The sequence below is a fragment of the Nannobrachium achirus genome, assembly GCF_963921795.1.
Source record: "Nannobrachium achirus genome assembly, chromosome: 21".
In the NCBI taxonomy this organism is placed as follows: Eukaryota; Metazoa; Chordata; class Actinopteri; order Myctophiformes; family Myctophidae; genus Nannobrachium; species Nannobrachium achirus.
Window position 1 is genome coordinate 12,797,618 of NC_137828.1, and position 22,500 is coordinate 12,820,117.

A 22,500-nucleotide genomic window follows, 5' to 3' on the forward strand; every position below is an offset into this window, starting at 1 on the left:
GAGGTTATTTGCACTGATCGGTCGAGTTGATGCCACTGAGCTAGAGAGCTGCCCACTGTGTTCTAATCAAAACAATCTCATTCTATATTGGAGAGAGAAAATGTACAATATACACCTCACGCACGCACACACACACACACACACACACACACACACACACACACACACACACACACACACACACACACACACACACACACACACACACACACACACACACACACACACACACACACACACACACACACACACGCACGCAAGGTCACACACAGGGAAGACGATAATAACATGTTTCATTGCAGTAAAAACACTTAATCATATTGCGGAGATTTCATTTCATTGAGAAACTGTCCTTCGTCATATGCTAGACTTGAGTTGACTCTGTACTTGATCCGCTCTTTTCTGTCTACACTCTACACCAAATCTCTTTGCCAAAAAAAAAGCAGATCTACAAATCTCAAATGTGGGTGCTGGGGTGCAAATGGTTGGCAAAAGTGGCATTTTAAGAGTTTTAAGCATATATCGACAATGGCAATTATTTTGGCGGCAATAATCGTGACATGCAACTTTCATTATCATCCATCCCTAACAGACATACTCACGCACCCGCGCGCGCACACACACAAACACACGCACCCACCCACACACACAAGCACGCACACAAGAGAAGTAGCAACCAACCAGACCATCGCAAATCGTTCACGACCGATCAGATGCGAGACGGTGACCTTCCAACCATCCCCATATAAGGTCTATTGTACGCCCACCCGCTGTGGCCGTGACATGGGACGACTCGCTGCTAATGTCATCTTCTCCCTTTCAAAGGCCCCGCCAAAAAAGGAAAAGCCCTTCAATTTCTCAATTCCCCTCAGAAGAACTACTCCGGCTTTTTACAAAGCGGCCCATAAAAATCTCCTGAATATGCTTTTTGTTTTTGACTCTTCAAATGATTTCCCATGCCATAAAGATATTCTGTGTTTTCCAAAAGAACCCAGATGGTGAAGTCGTCAGGCCCTCCTTGGCTTCTTTTGTTGCACGAGGCCAGCCTCCCTCCATGTGCCCCCGTGCGTCTTTCACCTCCTCCCAGACATAAAAGAACAGAGGTGGGTTTTTCTGTTCAAATAAAGAAAAAGGACTTTTTATTTCTTTCCTCCCTCCCTTCCTTCCTTGCTTGCTTTCTTCCTACTCTCGCCGTCGGGCGGAAACGTCATACTGTACGTCCAAAGCTGCTACTTTTCAGGATTCAAATAAAAAAATAGCAAAGATATAAAAAAAAAAGCCGATTTACAAGCCCAAAATGCATCACAACGCGCCGCGTTCCGAGCTTGTCGTGCCATTACTTACAGTATGTGACACTGTAGCATAATGTCGTTGTCGGGTGGAAAGCTTATGTCCAAAACCGTTTGATTTGTATGGTGCGAGGCGTTGTGTGCTTGTAGATCGGCTGTTTTCACTACTTTTGTGCGATGGCCATATGATGAAGCAGTGCTTTACTTTGCGAAAGAAAATTACACATTTGAAACTTGGAGATACAAGGTTTCTACCCGACAGCGACGATAAGCAGGGCATTATGGGGAAAAAAAAAACATAAAAAAGTCAAAACGTGGAGATAAGAGCTTTCTGCCCGACAGTAACATTTTCCTCCCTTCCCTTCTCCGCTTGCTCTATGCCGTTCTCTCTCTCTCTCTCTCTCTCTCTCTCTCTCTCTCTCTGTCTCTGTCTCTGTCTCTCTCTCTCTCTCTCTCTCTCTCTCTCTCTCTCTCTCTGTCTCTCTCTCTCTCTCTCTCTCTCTCTCTCTCTCTCTCTCTCTCTCTCTCTCGCTCTTTTACAACCACATGTCCAAGGGTAAAATAGTGGGCCTGCTGCCAGAGGCTTTAAAAGCGTCATCTGCGGAACACATTTGGTGGAGGGCTGTGGTGGGGTAGGTGAACGAGCGGGCGGGCGGGGGGGCGCGGGGTGGATGGGTGCACCGAGCGGGCATCGGGATGACCCTCTCCTGCCTTTTCGGGCTGGATCAGCCTCCCTCCCTCCCTCCCTGTCTCTCTCTCTCCCTCTCTCCCCCTCCCTCTCTCTCTCTCCCCCTTGCTCTATCTTTCTTAGGCGCGTGTGCACGCCTCGCCGGATCCTCCCCGCTATTCATCTCTGCCTCGGCTGGGCTTAAACGAGAAAGAATTGCATTGGAGATGTGTTCAGGCAAAAGCCGCCTCCATGTTGTGTTTTCTGCACGGTGATTGTCCTCCTGGGGGTTTGGGTGGGGGGCTGCGTTTATTTATTATTTAAAAAAATGATATAATAAAGGGTTTCTTTGTGTTATTAAAGGGCTGCCAATGTTCGGCGAGCGAGCACAACGTATCTGGCAGTTGTGTTGGTAATGAATCAACGTTGAAAGAGCTGCCAAAAGTTGCTCACAGGACTGAAATGTACGTGTGTACTACTGAGGCACGCACGCACGCACGCACGCACGCACGCACGCACGCACGCACGCACGCAGGGGCGTCACAAGGGGGGGGGGGGGGCCTTAATTATTTTATGCTTTAACTATTGAAAAATAGCAGATCTACAAGCTCACAGCGCGGCACCGAGTGCCCCGCTGCAAGCTTGTAGATCTGCTATTTTTGAAAAGTCGTGAAAATGTGTGAAAATCTTTGAATTATATGTATTTTTTTGTAACTGCTTTTGGGGGGTCCCTGGAACTAAAATATTTTGAGATGGGAGTCTCTGGCCAAATACATATCATTTTGGGGGTCCTTCACATGAAAAGGTTTGAGCACCACTGACATAGAAACACAGGTTTTTCAAAAAACCTTCAAAGACTTTTCAAAGACTTCAAAGAATTTTCACGATTTTTCAAAATAGTTAAAGCACAAAATACCACAGTGAATCCTTGTACCCAGGGCCCAGAATTTGGTGCGACACCCCTGCATGCACGCACGCACAGCCCAGTATGGAGGGTACAGTGTGTACTGGTGTTAAATCACCACATTCCTACTGAAGTCGGATCTCCATCTCACATCAATCTCTCGTTTTGCTTCACGGCCGCCATATTGTTGACAGATTCACACCATGCTCCTTTGACCACAAACCCTCTTAGACTTAGTAACACAGAGTTCTAACTGTACTTGGTATGCTCTGTTCTTGACCACAATGTTAAAAATGTATAATTTTAATGTAGAGATTATTATTTTGACAATATTCAGACTGATGTTTTGTTCTTTGTTTACCTGTGATTCTAGTTTACTGAGGCACTATGCAGTGTCTCTCTCCATTTGATGTATATGCGTTTACGTTGCTTATTGTAAATCGCTCTAGTAAGAGCGTCTGCTAAATGCCTAAATTGTAAATTGCAGCTTGTAGACCTGCTATTTTTAGCGAACTTTTCCCCCAGAATATGCGATGCTGGGGTTGATGTGCCATGCTTATGTTATGCTACTCCATGGAATACAGTATCTTAAGGCTGTTTCTTCCATGTAAACATTCTAGTGTGATTGCATAGATTTTCAAATCAATGATCACAAATTTCAAAGGCTATTCGCACTCGGCAGTAGCCTTAGTCTAGTTAGTTTTAGGCAGTTAGTTATCACTATTCCAGCTCATGTATTTGTATTGCTAATGAGGTAGCTTGATAGTAGCCAGGAGATTATTTTTATCAGAAAAAAAATCTATGTGCCATACAACAAATTAAGATATACGTAAATGTTTTAAGGAACCATAGCAACCAGAGATGATTGCTGTTGCCGGGGGAAGTCTGCTAAGCCATTTAATCTATACATCCAACTAAGAATAGTTTTTGATTTTAATGTTTGTTTTATTTCATATTGAAATACAGTATTACCTGCTTAAATAACTTGTTTTATTTTCAAGGAAAAGCAGTGTAATAGGCCTACATTTATTCTGTGGTGACCTGTGGTCAAATGAACCTCTTGGTGACTGAGAAACTGTCTTCTTTTGATTTGATTTGTATTTCATATACTATATGAATCAGGATCATGAGCTCTACAGCTTTAGACGCCTAATAAATGATTTTATTGTATGTATAGTTTAGCATGCATAACACATACTGTAGTCAGAATTTATTTACAATAATTGAATTATCAACTTTTCTTTTTTCGTTTTTTTTTTTAATTATCAAATTACTGACTTAACACACTGCTGCGTTTTTTCGGCCGAATATAAGAGTGAATTTCGGAGCACGTAAATAAAGAAATCAACCTCACGTTTTGCCGCCCGTTTTGTATTTATTTTTGGACCACTGGGTCCCTTGCTCTATCTCTCTCTCTCTCCTTGCCCTGAAAAACGCATTTTGCAAAAAAAAAAACAACGCAGCAGTGTGCAACCAGCTTCAGTGTTTGCTTGTATTATTCTAATTAGCAGCCTGTGATAAGATATCAAATCAATGGCGGTTTTCACAGTAATAAATAATTGAATAAATAATAATCATAAATAATGATGGTGATGGTAGATCTTGCCAGTAGTCTGAGAGAATGTTATTTTAATTTTATTGTAGAGGTATTAAATGGTCTCAAAAGTCCTTAAATTCACACTTTAGAAATATCCAGATACCCAACTTTATGTTGTTTTGTTTACTGTCCAAGTGGGTGGGCCCAGGCCCGTTACACCCACTCCTGGCACCGCGCCAGCCTTGGAGAAGGGCCAAGTGATCTTGTGCCCAAAAAGCAAAGAAGGTTGCCTACCCCAGTTTTAGAGGGTCTGCACTTTGTCCAACGCAGCAGAAATGCTATCAAATATTGATACAGGAACAGCCTTAAACTAGGGCTAATAAGGGATTACAGACTTTGGAGGCCTGATATTAATTTTAATGTATTAATGTAATAATTAATTTTTAATCATCCTATCACTGATGTTTCCAATGTCGAGAGAGATCGTACACGCATAAACATGGGGATACATACACGCACACGCGCGCACACACACACACACACACACACACACACACACACACACACACACACACACACACACACACACACACACACACACACACACACACACACACACACACACACACACACACACACACACACACACACACACACACACACACACACACTCAGATAGAAATAAACACCTACCACTACCATAACAAGCTTATATGGCGGTAAAGAAATCCTCATTAAGGTAATGCACTTGACCCTACAGGACAGGTCCATGGAAATCTTGTTAATGCTCACAGGACATCCCATGAACTCAATCAACTGAAATAAATAGCGTGGAAACAAGCCCAGCGTGTCACGGAAGGAGCATTAGGGAGGGAAAGCGATGTAGCAGCATAGGAATGGAATATTCTTAACCAGTGGATCTCAAACTTGTTTTAATTTCAAGTACCCCCATAACTCTGAGACAGTGTTGATTTCGTCGAATAAAACTATGACAGGAAATGTTTGTCGACTGCGTTTTTTTCACTGACGAAGACTAAATAAAAACTAAATAAAAATTAAGCTGTGATGACTAAAACTAAGACTAAATATATTGACAATTTCGTCAACAAAAATAAAAACTAGACTAAAACGTTAGGGAGGGACTAGCGGAGAAGAGAGTCATTTTATGTTTGGTTGCTCTCAGGTGTTGCGTGCTGAAAATAGCCGATCTACAAGCTCACAACGCGTCGCACTGCTTGTAGATCTGCCATTTTCAGCATGCAACCAAGTGTAAAATCAGTCATTACGATGCCATCAAGGCTTGCCAGAATACATTTTAGTTGACTAAATCAACTGTAGATTTAGTCGCCTAAAAACGTATGATATTTAGTCGACTAAAATTAGACTAAAATTAAAACTTTTCAGGTGACTAAAATTACATGACATTTTATTCAAAAGACTGACTAAAACTAAATAAAAAATTGCTGTCAAAAACAACATTGCTCTGAGAGTTAAATAGGGTACATTTGGAACCTCCTCATGGAACCCTGAGGATCCCTGGATCCCACTTTGATTGTGTTGAGTGTGACGGGACTTAATCAGTTGAGTAAAAGGTGACTTTGGTCTCAAGTTCCACTAAACACCTCCAAAAAAGGGTGACTTGGATACGACCAGTCATAACCGGTCCTGGCCGTTTTCTTTCAGGTAAAGACATTTGAGCTGCACGAAGCCGAATGAACAGGGTGACTCACATGGGGAAAAACCAGAGGATCTCTGGGTGAGATAAGCCATGTGGCTGTCACTTGAGTGCCTGTGTGTGTGTCAGTTCATTGCAGAACATTACATATATATCCCAGATATTTTGTTCATTAATTAATCAAAAACGGATACCATTTTTTAAATAGGCTACCCATTTGATCTGTATATGAACACTTGTTTTACGTCGTATGACATATCAACCTTTGGTGGAACATAATTATGGCCGTAGGATATAACAATCAACGTATTGTCCTTGGAGTGTTTTGGAGTCAGTTCAAGAACCTGCTCTGTGGACTGCAATAGGGAGGATTGCAAAAGACAAAAACAACCGTCTAAATACTGTTCTATCTCATGTCTATCTGGAGAAGAAAATGTTTTATACAAATGGAACCAAATGTACCCTATAACGGGTCCATTTGGTACCATTTGTACAATGTCAGCGTTAAGGGGAGACCTTGAAATTTGAAAGTTTGAGAAATACTGAACTAAGTCAACAAAGAAGCTGCAAGACAGCCAAAAGGCACGCACATCCAAGGCCATATAGGCTGGGTGCTGGACTAAAGGATAATGTACAGTACAAATAGAAGAATAAGAATCTGCACACCAGTTACTGCTCCCAAAGAGTACGTTTACTTGTGGTGATGTTTCGAGCCTACCGGCTCTTCATCAGACCTGAACTAAAACAACAAACTAAAACGATACGAAGTGCGCTCGCGTCCTCTCACCTTGTAGAGGCGCACGGCGGCCTCGTGCCTCTGGTTGGTGGCGTGCAGCCGCAGCTTGTCCACGCTGTTGCTGTAGTAGTCGCAGGCGTTGCACTTGAGGTGCACGGGGTTGCCGATGGCCACGCACTTTAACCTCCACTGGTTGGCCTTGCCGCCCTCCTTGATGTGCGCCACCAGCTGGTGCTTCTGCATGTGCTTGTCCGTCTTGCAGTGCAGCTGGAAGTTGGCCTTGAGCTGCGTGTTGTAGCTGCACAGCTTGCACTGGTAGACGTCGCCCGCCACGCAGCGCCACTCCTCCTCGGGCAGCGAGCGCTCGGCGCTCACGTGCGCGCTCAGCGCCTCCAGGCTGTCGGCGGAGTAGCGGTTGCACACGGCGCACTGGTAGAGGCGCAGCGACGGGTCGCTGATGGGCGGCGACAGCGACGCCAGCGGGGAGGACGACATGTCTGAGGCAGACATGGCACCGCCAACGCCCCCCATGGCGCCGGCAGCGGCGAGCATGGACAGGTCGTCGGCCATCAGCTGGCCACCGGCCAGCCGCAGCTCGGCCGAGAGGTCGTTGTTGACTGCGGAGAGAGAGAGAGAGAGAGAGAGAGAGAGAGAGAGAGAGAGAGACATTAGTGTCAGAATAATTTTAGTGTCACAATTTGTTTTTGTGCATGCTCCACCGTTTTAGTAATTTCCAGAAAGAGAAAGAAATAAAAGTAGAGGGGGCAGGGGGCAGGGGGCGCAATGGGGAAAAGGAAGAAAGATCAAATAGAAAGTAATCTACATATTTACAAATATCGTCACTGTCTGGCAGAAACCTTGCATCTCCACGTTTCAAATGTGTTTTTTTCGCAAAGTAAAGCCCTTGCTTCATCATACAAGGCCGTCGCACAAAAGTAGTGAAAACAGCAGATCTACAAGCACACAACGCCTCGCACCTGTGTGCTTGTAGATGGGCTGTTTTTACTAGTTTAAAATGTTAAAATGATGAATGCAAAACGAACGGTTTTGGACATACAAGGTTTCCACCAGACAACGACGATATCCATCCGGTACTATGCACATGGGGTATAAGCCATAAGGTACATGAGCATAGCAGCAGGTACGGTATGTACTAGACATGACATAGGTCTACAACAGGTTATGAGACGGAGAAAGACAGAAGAGGAAAGAACAATTTCTCATTCAAATACATTTAGAACAAGGGAGCAGAGCCAGTGAGTTCTCTATACATGCTGCTGCTCTCACACAAAAGGTTTTGATCAAAAAAGCCTGGCAGAGGACCGCAGATCACCTACAAAGCCTTGCGTAGAAGAACAAAAAAAAAAGAAGCTAATAGGATTGAATCAGGATCAATTACAATCATTCTTTTGAGCGCGCTAACTCGCTCATCAGATAGCTTTAATTAGCACTCTCAGCGAGGGTGGGACGGATGGTTTTAGGCCCGCAAGCTTTTCTCTCACACACGGAGAAGCCGAGAACGATGATCGATACGTCCCCCCGTTTCTGCTCCCCCCCCCCCACCTCCCGCCGCCTACCCAAAGAACAAAAACACATGTGCCATTCATGTAATTGTAATTAACTCCTTCGTTTGATGTTTTCCCCTCTCTACGCACGTTACCAAAGCTCAACACGCCTTTTTTTCTCCCCCTTCCCTCTTCTCCCTCCAGATAACGTTGACACGGGATCTGACTGCAACACAGAGGATTTAATTATTACATGTTTTCTAGCTCTCTCTTTGGCGGTTTTGTTCTTTTACAGTCAAAGTACAAATCCGCCAATTAGTGGATGACTAACGAGCGAGCGGCGCGCGCGCACGGCTGTGTGTGTGTGTGTGTGTGTGTGTGTGTGTGTGTGTGTGTGTGTGTGTGTGTGTGTGTGTGTGTGTGTGTGTGTGTGTGTGTGTGTCATAGGAAGAAGAAAACAGAGAGAGAAGACATGTGGTGGTTTTTTACTATCTGGTGATCAAAACCCAACCACAAAAGCTTTCACACTCAGTAAATCCATGACAAGGCTGAGAGAGAAAGCAGGCTTGTGTTAATCATCACTTCATCATAACTTTCGTCATAACTTTAAATATTACCAAATTGCGTGTGTGTGCGCGTGAGTGAGTGAGTGAGTGAGTGAGTGAGTGAGTGCATACATCAATCTATAGCAACAGCCTTTACAGACAGATAAAAGGGCAGGGGCTCAAGCCCCCTTTGATGTCTATGTGTGCACGTGCCTGCAATGCAACTCAAGCTTAACCCACTAGCCACACAAACTATTCCGCAATCTCCGGACGCTATAAAGTGTGTGGAACTACAGTACACCTCCCGGAAGCAGAGAATGGAAGCAGTCATTTTAAAAACAGCTTTAAAATATTTGTTTCTGACTAGCTGCGAGCTACTGTATATATATATCGTCTCTGTTCGGGTGGAAACCTACTATATCCAAAACTGTTACTTTTCAGGATTCAATTTAAAAAAATAGCTAAAGTAGCAGATCTACAAGCTTGTGGATCTGCTACTTTGGATACATTTGTGTGATGCTGTAGTATGATCAAAAAAAAAAGTAAAGGTTAGCATATCGTCACTGTCGGGCAGAAACCTTGTATCTCCAAGTTTAAAATGTGTACGTTTTTTCACCAAGTAAAGCCCTGCTTCATCATATAAGTCTGTCGCACAAAAGTAGTGAAAACAGCCGATCTACAAGCGTTGTGTGCTTGTAGATCTGCTATTTTCACTAGTCTAGTTCATTTTTGAAATGATAAATACAAAACGAACGGTCTTGGACATACAAGGTTTCCACCAGAAATGATATGCTTCCACTAATTTCATTAATAAAAGACACATTTAGACGAAACTAGGGCAAGGCCCACCGTACCCCTGGATCGCTTTTGGGGCTTCCGATGTGCAGACCGTTATGACGGAAGCGCTTGAAAGCTGCGGGAGGCGACAGACTGTCTGGAGGACAGACTATAAACCTATGGACGACGTGCATGCGCGGCCACAATGGGAAGCCGTGCGCTATCAGAGTAAATCACTGGCAGTGCATGTGCCTGGCTGGGCTGTGACCTCCAACACGAGAGGAGGGAGTGGGCGTGCAACACTGCGGGGTCATTGTTAAATCTCTCTCGCTCTCTCTCCTCGGGGAATCCGCTTCCTGCTGTGTGTGTGTGTGTGTGTGTGTGTGTGTGTGTGTGTGTGTGTGTGTGTGTGTGTGTGTGTGTGTCAGAGAGAGAGCGAGAGAGAGTCTGAGCCATGTGTGTCACTGTATATGGTGTGTGTGTGTGTGTGTGTGTGTGTGTGTGTGTGTGTGTGTGTGTGTGTGTGTGTGTGTGTGTGTGTGTGTGTGTGTGTGTGTGTGTGTGCGTGCATGCGTGTGTGCACTCTCTTCAGGGTGAGGGAAGGTGGGTTAGTGTGTGTGCGTGCGTGTAGGGGAGGGAGAGAGGATGGATTAAGCTGACTTAAGAAAATTACGAATGAGAGATTAAGTATAATTCTCATGCGGTGTCTCATAATCATGTTTTAATCAGCGAGAGGGGTCAGGGGAAGGAGACAATGACAGGGGACAACCTGACGGAGCAGATAAGCTCTGGATGGCAGGGAGGACGAGAGGTAAAAAGGTAAAAGGAAAGAAACGGAGCGAAAGGGAAGGCGAAAGAAAGAGAGAGAAGGGACCAGAGAGAGAAGTGGCCACCATGAAAGGTCAGGTGGAAAAGGATTAAAATAACAATTCCTTTGTGGCATGAGTAGGGCTGTCACAAATATGACATTTTACATGACAATTGTCACTCAAATAATTGCGATTAACGATTTAATTGTTTTTGTCGTTGACAATTACATTTCTGTTAGGCTTTTAGGGCTAAATAATATTTAAAAAATATATGAACATTTTTCAACATGGATACGATTATGACGATTATGTCAAATAATCGCGATTATGTCAAATAATCGCGATTATGTCAAATAATTGCGATTAGACGATTATGTAATAATTGTGACAGCCCTAGGCATGAGATGCACAATGGCGTGCAACAAATGCAAGGAGCTAAGTCTACGGTATGTTCAGATTGGCAGCTCACGCCCACATACAGTAGAAACTGATTTGTCTTCATTAGAGTTGAACCACATTCATAGGTGGTTTGATGTGCATTTCAAATCGAATCACTAAAGATTGGTCAGTCTGGACATTCGAATCGCATATTATCAAATAATGGACGTCAAATCCAGAGCGTGGATAATGAACGGATCTTTGCACAAGCTGTTAGGACAGGAGTAGTGGTATCATTAACGTATGCATCTATACATTTAACTCTGTCTGTGAATCCGTCTGTCTGCATCTGTCTATCTGTCAGTATCTTGAAATGCCCAAATATATGGATATGACTGCCGTCAATAGAGGCCTTCACAGCCCGGGTCTGGGTCCATGTTTCATAGCGGTCAGGATCAGTTCAGATTCTCTTACCTTCCAACCTCTGACCTTTGGCTTCCCAGACGGGATCTCTAAACTCATTAGGCCGGGCCGCCCGACTGGCCTGCTCCAACTGGCTTAGAGGGAGAAATGAGCCGTCTGCTAGGCCGTTTGGGGAATGCCTATTGCTTCAGTCTGGGTTAAAGCAGTGGTTCTCAACCTTTTCGGGCTCCCAAACCCAAACTAAACATATTTTAACTGGGGACCCCCCCCCCCCCCCCCCTGACGAGCACTAAGAGTTGAGGAATTACATTTTGTATAATACGGTTCTATTGTGAAAATAGCAGATCTACATGCTCACAAAGCCTCGCAACAAGCATGTAGATCGGCCATTTTCACAATTTCTGCCTCTAATATTTTACAATTTGGCCAATGTTTAATTTGTCTTTTTAAAGGTATTAAAAAGTCCTTAAATTGTCACTTTAGAAATGTGCAGATACCTTCTATGCACTTAAACTTTATGTTGGTTTGTTTACTGTTGAGAGAAAAAACAATGTTGCACATTAAGTTAATCATCTGGGGACCCCCACAAAATAATTTGAGGACACCCCTGGGGGTCCCGACCCACAGGTTGAGAACCACTGGGTTAAAGAACCAGCAGCTGATCCTAAGTGTTGTCTGGTGTTGAGGGGAGACAATATGACACGTTGTCTGCACCGCTGTGTACATATTGCCTGCTCAACGCCTACAGTACGTGGTTACCACAGCAACCAATACAGATACTGTAACATGTCTACCATGTTTGAACACACACATCCAACGGTGTGGACAGCCAGGCCTACTGTACAGAGTGCATTTGATAAATGAATGGGGTTTGCCTACAGTCTGAACAAAGACTAAGTGACCAGCTAAAAAAAAGAAAAAGAAATGCACAATAAAATAATAAAAAAATAAAAATAAAAGGAAAAAAACATGGGTGGGAAAAAAACTGAAAAATATAACAAAAACAGCTTAAACACATAAATATGACCAAACCCTAACGTAAAAATAACTAAAAACACAAAAAATATAAATGTTTTGAAAGTAAAAACACAGCAGAAGGACACAATAGGAAGAAAAGGAGAAAAAGACGGCCAAAAAAAATGTGTCAAATAATTCAAAGAAACCTAAAAAAAAAATCAAACGAATCAAAGAATAAAAAAAAGGGGACCCACCGAGTCCGGAGCCGAGCGCTGCGGCGGTCCCGGGGTCCAGCTGGAAGGGGTTGATCATCATCTGGGCTTCGGGACCCCCGGGGCCGCCGGCCGGGTTCTCCAGCTTGACCCCGGCCAGGCCCATGTTCTGGGCCAGGTAGTACTGGTAGAGCTCTGCCTCGGCCGGGGCCAGGCCCATGTGCAGGCTGTGCTGGATCTGCTTCATGTTCTGCTGCAGAAGCATCATGTTGTGCATGTGCTTCTCGCTGGTCATGTGGATGCGCAGGTTCCTCGCCACGTTGGTCTCGTAGTCGCACACCTGCAGGGGGGGGGGGGCACGGTATAGGGCATTAACAAACATCATTCTAACAGTAGGATTGCTTATTGTCAAGGACGGAATGATCCAATATTACAGTGCTACGTTACATTTGGTATAACACGGTGGTATAATGGTATAATAGCCGATCTACATAATAGCCGATCTACATGCTCACAACGCCTCGCGATGCGAGGCGTTGTGAGCATGTAGATCGGCTATTTTCACAATTTCTGCCTCTATATATTTGACAATTTGGCCAATGTTTAATTTGTCATTTTAGAGGTATTAAAAAGTCCTTAAATGGGCACTTTAGAAATGTCATTAAAAGATAAAGTCGACTTCAACTCAACTTTTTACTGAGTCGAGTCGACTTGCACAAATCACAAGTCGTTAATGCCCTAGTGCACGGCAGCTCTCTTTTATTTGTTGTTAGTTTTACTTGATTAAAGTGGTTTCCCTATTTTAGAAATGTTTTAACTGTTTTCATCGATGACATGCCATAGATAGATTTTGATCCTCATCAACAGGATCATATCATGAAACATTACATGGTGTGATTGATCGAAAATGTATGTGCTGAAGCTCAAAGCTTTACATGACATGCCTGAAAGTACACAAATAGATTGGCTATTTGTTGTATGAAGTACAGTAGGCTACATACAGTATAGGGCTTTTAAATTATCCAATTCATTTATATGATCATTTACACCATACAATAAGGTAATACATTGCAAAATGATGGTAAATATTCCCACATTATTTGAACCCAGATCTTATAATTGCTTAATTCAATGTTTACCCAGCAATCAAAAACACACATTTATTTTATAATAATTCTGTAAATATAACGAAGACATTCACACTCTGGTTTTACACAATGCAATACATCGTCAGACTGGTTAATCAATTACAAAAATTAAATAAAAAATAAAAGCCATTGTTCTTGAAGATCGGTAAAAAATGGGTCGAAAAGGTCGCCCTTTAATGTAACCTTTTCTGCACAGTACTTTCACATCATGTCAGAATGTGTGAAAAAAACTTGTTCTAATATTTACCAGCACCCCCCTCACAACTGTAAAGAAGCACAAATAATATGTTGTGTGTGCGTGCGTGCGTGCATGCGTGCGTGCGTGCGTGTGTGAATAAAGCAGCTCATTGTGGCGCCGCACACTGCAACGAGCCAATAGGCACGACACTGCTTGTCTCGGGGCCACAATGATACACTCAGTGTTTATTTCATTTACCTCGCAGCGCCAAGTGGGCTTCTGTTTGGGTTTGGAGGAGGGCGAGGGCGCCCCGGGCACGCAGCCCCCGGCCGCTAGGCTGGCGCTGGGCACGTTGGGGTTGACGACGTGGTTGTGGTTGTGGTTGAACTGGGGCTCGCCGCCGATGCTGACGCCGCCGTTCTGCAGCGTCTGCACGTTGTTGAGGTGCTTGTCGGACTGCATGTGGATGCTCAGGTTGCCCTTGGTGGTGGTGGAGTAGTTGCACACCTGGTGAACCACACCATGGCATGAGACAATATACTGGCGTTGTCGGCAAGAAACCTTGTATCTCTGAGTTTAATGTGTGTTTTTTCGTAAATTATAGCCCTACTTCCAGGGACGTGCTGGGCCCCTGATTCAGCCTGGGAAAAAGAGTTGGAGAGGCCCTCATTGCGCGCTATAGAGAGAGATCTCTCTCTAAAGCGCTGCTGCTATTTTGCCATTTCAGATCATGACAAGTGGGCCAATTACATGAGTTATATTTCGTCGTTATCGGGTGGAAACTTTGTATGTCCAAAACCGTTAGTTTTGTATTTATCATTTTAAAAATGATTTAAACTAGTGAAAACAGCCAATCTACAAGCACACAACGCCTCGCACCGCGAGGCGTTGTGTGCTTGTAGATCTGCTGTTTTCACTACTTTTGTGCGACGGCCTTGTATGATTTGCGAAAGAACGTAAACATTGGAGATACCAGATTTCCACCCGACAACGACGATATACTAGTGTTGTTACTGCTGTTATACCACCATTATTACTGGGGTTGGTGTGGGCCAGACAGTAGCCCCCCGCGGGCCGCAAATGGCCTGCGGGCCGCCTATTGGGGAACCCTGCCCTACTTCGTCATCCAAAAGTGTCACACAAAAGTAGTGAAGATACAGATCTGCAAGCACACAACGCCTCACAAGGGAGCTCACAAGGCGTGAGCATAGCAATGTGTTGTGAGCTTGTAGGTCTGCTACTTTTGCTAATGTTTTGAAAGTGAAAGTAGTGTAAGTGTGTGAAAATGAAAAGTCAAAAGACAATAAGCCAACTACATAGGATTGGTACACATTTTTCCATCTCTTGAAAAGTAATACAGCAATATGCCACAAGGTCGTGGTTTGCTGAGATGCTAGATCAGTTACGGGGCATTGTTAGGCCCGCCTCTTAGCTGTTCTGTAATCAAGAATCGCTGCTTTTCTAAAATGGTTACCAAATATGGCAACATGACAGTCATAGACATATTCCGAATAAGATTTTTGTACAGCTCATCTTCACAACAACAACAACAACAACAAAAAAAAACACACATATTTTACCACATAATGATACTCAAGACTAAGATAGACAGGTCTGTGTTTAGATGACAAAGCATTTTTAATGTGACACTAACTGCGTGGCACTTTATGGCACTGGTTCTCAAAGCGAGGTCTGGGGACCCCCAGGGGTCCATGAAGGAGTTCCAGGGGGTCCCCAGCTAAATAGTAGTTAGGAACCAAATGGACCCTTATGTGTCTGTAACTGATGTACACATTTGTACACACTCAGAGTTAAATTAATATTGATTTTACAATCAAATAAATTGGGTTCTCAGAGATAGAAATGCCACTAAATGGTGGTCCGTAGGCTAATGCATGTCAAACTGGGGGTCCTTGAAATTGAAATGGTTGGGAATCACTGCTAAGAGCCGTAAAAATCTGTTCTTATGGGGGTTTATCTTTTCAAATGGGGGTCCGCGGGCTAACAAGTGTCAGTTTGGGGGTCCTTGAAATGAAAAAGGTTTGGGAACTGCTTTATGGTCCTATCTAAGATAGGGATGGGACGATATAAAAATGTCAAATCGCGATTATTGTGACAAAAGAAATCGCGATTATCGCGATAATCAAATCCATTATCCTGGGGTGAAACATTTGCCAAAAAATTGCCGATCTACAAGCTCACAACGTGTCGCAAGGCGACGCGTTGTGAGCTTGTAGATCGGCAATTTTTTGGCAAAGACATTTGATAGAGAGGGAAAAAAAGACTATCAAGTACGTATATTATAAGTACCTTTTACCAATTATATACCAGATATGCAGCTCAGCAAATAAAAGGCGAATTGATCCCAGTGCATGACGGAGCACAATATCACACTAAATTACATTTCCACGATACGATTAACGTGAGTGTTTTTTATCACGATAAACAACAATATCGCGTATCGTGCCACCCCTAATCTAAGAACACAGGATGCGTGTGGCTGGACAGACCTCACAGCGGAATGGCTTGTATCCGCAGGTGTAGCTCTCTCCCCTGGCCAGGCGCGGGTGCGGCTGGCCCGTGCGGCAGTACGCGCACGAGCCGCCCGACTCCGGGTGCTTCTCCTTCATGTGGGCGTCCAGCGTCTGCTGGTACTTGTAGTGCCAGTTGCACTTGGGACACTTCAGCGTCTTGCAGGAGTTCCGCGAGTGCATCATGGTCATGTGGCCGCCCAGGGACCGCGACGAGCCCAGGACCGTGTCGCACTTGGGGCACTCCACGCCGCTGCCCGGGGACCCCTCGCCCGGCCCCGGGGTCCCGGGGGTACCCGGGGTTCCCGGGTGGGCGCCGTGCTGGTGCAGGGGCCCCGGGCTCTCGTCGTCCCGCCCGCGCATCATCATCAGGTCGAGGGCATCACCGGCCGAGTCGTTGCTGCTCTCACGGTCCCGCGCCAGACGGCCCTTCTCCAGCTCCAGCTCCTCGCAGGCGGCCAGCGAGGAGGAGGAGGCCAGGAGGCCTTTTCCGTTGTTGTCGCTGTTGTACTTCAGCACGCTGTTGGACAGGGGGGAAATGCTTTGGTTTAAGAGAGGGAAATCTTTGCTACTGGTGCTGTCGGCCCGCTGGCTCGCCGCCATCAGCGCGCTCATGCTCGCGGCGCGCTCCGCCTCCTCCTCTTCCGTCTCCGCGCCGCCTCCGTTGGAGAAGGCGTCTTCGTCGTCCTGCTCCGGGCACTCTCCTCCGCCCGCGGCGCCGGGCTCCCGCTTGACGGCCGCGTACTGGCCCAGGTCGGGCCCGTTGGGATGCAAAGTGCGTGCGTCCCTGGCGCGGCCCTTGCAGTCACTCTCGCCGTCGCGGCGCGCGGCGGCGGCGTTGGCGGCAGAACTCCCGCCAGGGTTCCTGCACGCGCCGGCGGCCCCTCCGCCGAAGTTTGGGTTGCTCTCGGCCTTTGGCATGGGTTGGGTTCTGGGGGTTTGGTTGTTGGAGGAGCTGCTGGCACTGCCCTTCAGGAAGGCGAAGCCCGCCTGGAGGGATTCGGCGTTCTCCCCGCCGCCGCTGTGGAAGGCGTTCCACAGGCCGCGGAGCCCGGGCTCTGCCCCCCCCAGGAAACTCGCGGGCGCGGGGTAGTGGGGCAACACAGAGTTGGGGGATTTTTTTGGTTCCAGAAAGCTTATAAGAGGTTCTTTGTCCTTGCCGATGCCCTGTATGATGGCGGAGACGTGCTTGTTGCCCAGCAGCTTCTGCTCCTGCTCGTTCAGGGTCATGCGGTGGTCGTGCACGGCGTGCGTCACGAACGAGCGGCTGTAGCCGAACGACAGCTTGCACAGGAAACACATGAGCACGGGCTTCCGCCGCCCGTCGGCCACGCAGCCCTCGAACTGGGACAGGTCCACGTTGCTGGGGACATCTTTGGACACGCAGGAGTTTTTGGCCGCGCCGTCCGCCGTCAGGTAGTCCTTGTCGGTCTTGTGGCGGAGGTCGTAGACGCGGAAGGTGTGCAACACGGGCCTGGTGGTGGCGGCGCCCGCCAGCCCCCCAGCTGAGGTATTTGGGAAGGAGGGGTGGTCGGCCGCCAGGGAATTGCTGCCCAGGGACGAGGCAATGTGGAAGGTGTTGATGATCTGGGGGTAGAAGGACATGGGCACGGCGGGCTGCTCCGCCGCCGCCCGCTCCCCCACTCTCCCGGGGCTCTGGCCGCTGGCAGCGCCGCCCTGGGCGTTGTTGGTGGGGGGGAAAGCTTGGGCAGACAGCATGCCCCTGAACTGGAGGGCCGAGGCCAGCCCTCCTCCCGCCCCCTGCTGCTCTTTGGTGTCCTCCAGGATGAAGGCCGAGCCGTCAGGCTGGTAGACGATCTCGCCGCACAGGTTCTCCACGTCGCTGTCCTCCTCCTCCTCCTCCTCCTCCTCCTCCTCGCTGTTGGCCTCCGCCGCTCCGCCGAGCCGCTCCTCCTCCTCCTCCTCGCTCTCCCCGCCCGCCACGGCGCCGCCCATGGCCAGCATGTCGTCCTGGTCCTCGCCGTCCTCTCCTCCGCGGGCGCCCGCCGCGCTGGGCAGGCGGGCGTTGGGGCAGTGGTGCTCCATGTACTTCTGTAAACTGGAGAAGGACCTGGAGACAGCAGAGAGGGAACTGAGACATGACTTCAGATCGGGGGCTGTGACAACAGAACAACATTTTCAAGGTTAAAAGCTTATTTCAGTCATTGCTGCCCATAAAGGATACATTTTTATTTTGACCAATCAGTATATCGAGTATTTATAAAACATAACTATAAATAATAAACCTAGATTGATATTTCTATGCATTTGATGTATTGACGTAAATTGCTCTGGATTAAGAGCGTCTGCTAAATGCCTAAATTGTAAATTGTAATAAACATAACATAAAACGTAATAGAATTCTGCACTTAAGCAGGAGACCCAGGTTCAAATACAGGGTGGAACAGGAAAGTTACTGTTTAACCATTAAGAAATGTGTAAGCGGTTAAAGGGTACTGTCACCTAGGGGTGAGCGATATGGAAAAATACAATATCACAATATTTTCCCAGGCTGTATCACGATACACGATTTTATCGCGATTCTTTTTCACGTTGGTTTTGATGGTTATTTTTCAAGTTACTTGACAAAAACTAGACTCTCTGGGTTCCTTTTGGGAGGTCTAAATTGAACTTTACAAGTATGTAACTCTGACAGTATACAAATGAAACCAAATGGACCCGTAATGTCAGAGTTAAGTGGAGACCTTGACATTTTAAAGTTTGAGAACTACTGATTTAGACCAAAATGCAGGTTTAAATTGAATTCTGCAATGAATCTCTGTATTAACGATTAAACAGGATTTTTTACAAGGCTCCCTCAATTGTATCACGATATATACGATACCTCTGAAAAGGCATATCGTGGAGACATTGTATCGTCTCAACGATAATTATCACCATATCGCCCACCCCTACTGTCACATAAAGGGGTATTGTCACTTTAAAAAGTCATCTTAAAATATGAGTTAATATTTTTATGATGTCATTGTGGGAATGCGCAATTATAAGCCAATCAAATTAATTGACTGTACTTAGACTACTTACTGTACTGGTCAGCTGTTGTTGGGGAGCGAGGGGCAGATTACACTGTGACATGAGTTTCAGACTATTTCAGACCATTTTCAGAAAGACCACGTGACCTACTGTATCATACTATTATAATTTTGGAGCGTGTCAGCGGGCCTTTACAAATTAATGGTTAATTAACTGTTAACAAGTTTAGATTAAAAGTCATCCTCCCTATGCCACTGTTATCTGTTATTGTACAACCAATGGTCCAATCATTATTTTTTACATTGATTATTATCCTAGAGTTTCCAAGGAGGCAAATATACAAAGCAAAAACCACCAAAATGACTTTTTTTCTATTGATTACTCACGAGACTTGAGTTCAATAATATTTTTTATTTTTTGTCGAATTCAGAAAAGACAAAAATTGATTATTGTAAATTTACCAGAATCAATGGGGGTACATTTGGTGAGTAATCAATAGAAACAAAAGTCATTTTGGGGGTGAACTACACCTTTAAGGAAGGAGACCACTGTACAATGCAAAAGAATAGTTTTCATGCCCTCCGACAGCTATTTATACAAGAACTCTTCCTCAGAGGATGACTTTTTGTACTCCAAATGCATTGCTGAGTAAGTCTGTAAGAGTTTAAGCAAACTGTGTGTTTGCCTAAACAAAAGGTTGTAAAAATAGCTGTTTGAAGCCATTACCACTATTCTTTTGCCTATACAGTGGTCTCCCTCGTTTTACATTTATTTTTACATTGGATCGTGGAATGTGTTCCAGGAGGCCACAAGAAAGGTCCCCCTGGGCCCGCCAGTTGAATCATACTGACCCAGAACACTGCTTCCCAAGCACTGGGTCAGGACCCATTTGTGGGTCGCAGAGACATTTTTGTGGGTCCTTTTATTTTTTGGTTTCCTACATTTTGTTTTTTGATTATTATTTCAAAACATTTTCATGATTTTCATTTCATTCATAAATTAAATAAAAATCTAAGAAATTCCATAAATTAGAAAATGAATGTTTAAGGAGTAGTGAAAATAGCCGATATAGAAGCTCACCGCGCCTCGCTTCGCGCCATGTTGTGAGCTTGTAGATCGGCTATTTTCACTATTTGGGTCGCGGGCAAACGTCTAATTTCTCTTTTGGGTCACGACTCGCGGGCTAAAAAGTGTGGGTACCACTGACCTAGAACATTCGTTGCAGGGGATCTCCTTGGCGGGCGCAACGGGAGAGGTGGCGGGGGCGGAACAGTCCGTGCCCAGCGCCGCTCCTCCTTGTAAAGTCCCGGCAGCGCTCCCGTTGGCGCTCCCGGTAGTAAAGCTTTCTCTCCGGCTCTGCTCGCCGGCAGGGCCGCTGTTCGTTGCACTAACGCTAACAGTGGTGGCGGGGCTGGCGGCGGCGGCCGCCGCCCTCAGGGGGCTGGCGGCGGGCTCCTCCCCGCGGACCTTCTCCGACTCTCCGGCGGCGACTGGAGACGCTCGGCTGTCGTTGTCGTTGTTGTTGCGGTTGTTGTTGTTGGCGACGCTGGCCTCCATGGCGACGGCGGAGTTGTCCTCGGCAACAGCGTCCAGCTTCTGGCCACCATGTTCCTGCTGCCGTGACGACACCATAGGGGGAGAGTCACAGGTTGCCATGACGACGGCTACATAGGGCTCTCATCTCATCCAGCCTGACATGGACCTGAGGACGGAGGGGAACAACCACAACACAAAGGACGGGAGGTTAGGTGGCGGCCGTTCACAACCCGTGGGCTGGAGCCCAATGGTGGGCCACGAGGATGTTTTAAGGTGGTCCCCAAATAACTGGCGAAACATCAGCGGACCCTGATGAAGGCCAAACAAGGCCGAAACGCGTTGGTCGTTTCTTTTTAATGCTGCCATGAGCTAAATAAATTTGTTTTCTATATTGAACTGAACTGAGCTGCCTTGGATTTTTTCTAAGTTCCCCACCTAATCAGTGCACTGTTTTATATTACAATGGAATGGAACTAGAATCTTTTTTGTCTCAATATCTATATACCCTTTCCAAAGAGCACCTGTCTTCAGCCTATTGTTCTACTCACGGACCCACGCAGCGCTTCTTCTACTTTTATTCATTTTTATTAATTTTATTCTATTGCTAGTTTGACCACTTCAAATACTCTTTAATATAACTAGTAACCGAAAATAACCGATCTACAAGCTTGTTGTAGATCGTCTATTTTCGGTACACAACATGCTTCCATAGAAAACATGCTGGCTTCTATAGATTCCAAATGACTAAAATCAGTCTTGGTGACTGTGAACTTTAAATCCATGTGAATGGAAAAACAAAGTCTCGTCTCGCAAAACACTCATTCCAATCAGGCTGTCTCCCACACACACACACACACACACACACACACACACACACACACACACACACACACACACACACACACACACACACACACACACACACACACACACACACACACACACACACACACACACACACACACACACACACACACACACACACACACACACACACACACACACACACACAAATTCCTAAGCTGTAACTTTAATGCAATCAAATAACACAGGACTATTGTCTACCTTTCCGTGTCTGTTTGCAATCGCGCACCGCTGAGGAGATAAGCAGGCCACTGCCATGACAACTTTTGAAGAGAGAGGGAGAAATCCAATATCATACTGGCAGAGAGAGAGAAGAAGAAAAGCTCCCACTCAGGTCTTTGTCTTAAAGCTGACAGACTCAGCCGGTTCAACCGCCCCCACGGAATTAATAAAAGCTCATCTTTGGACAAAAGTTTCCTCTAAATCTTCTCCCTGCTGACCCCAGAGAGAGAGCAGACCCTTGGAAACAAGGCTGGGGGGGCCACAACCAGTGATGGATTGAAGAAGTACTTAGGTAAAAGTAGCAATACTACAAATACTACTATTTTACAAGTAAAAAGGCCTCCCAGGGACGTGCTGGGCCCCTGATTCAGCCCGGGAAAAAGAGTTGGAGAGGCCCTCATTATTTTTTTATATTTTGTCATTGTCGGGTGGAAACCTTGTATGTCCAAAAATGTTTGTTTTGTATCTATCATTTAAAAATGATTTAAACTAGTGAAAACAGACGATGTACAAGCACACAACGCCTGTGTGCTTGTAGATCGGCTGTTTTCACTACTTTTGTGCAACGGCCTTGTATGATGAAGCAGGGCTTTGCTTTGAGAAAAAATTTACA

At 45.8% G+C, this 22,500-nt stretch overlaps 1 protein-coding gene across 1 annotated transcript in view; it reads right to left on the reverse strand.

Annotated features, from left to right (window-relative positions):
- The window catches only part of zfhx4 (zinc finger homeobox 4), a 161,136-nt gene that overhangs the window by 99,316 nt on the left and 39,320 nt on the right, over positions 1–22,500 (reverse strand). The window contains 5 exon segments of the mRNA XM_080751531.1: positions 6,860–7,425; positions 12,457–12,754; positions 13,999–14,247; positions 16,251–18,342; positions 20,473–20,967. Of these exon segments, the coding sequence (XP_080607657.1) occupies positions 6,860–7,425; positions 12,457–12,754; positions 13,999–14,247; positions 16,251–18,342; positions 20,473–20,921 (3,654 nt within the window). The 5' untranslated portion in view covers positions 20,922–20,967.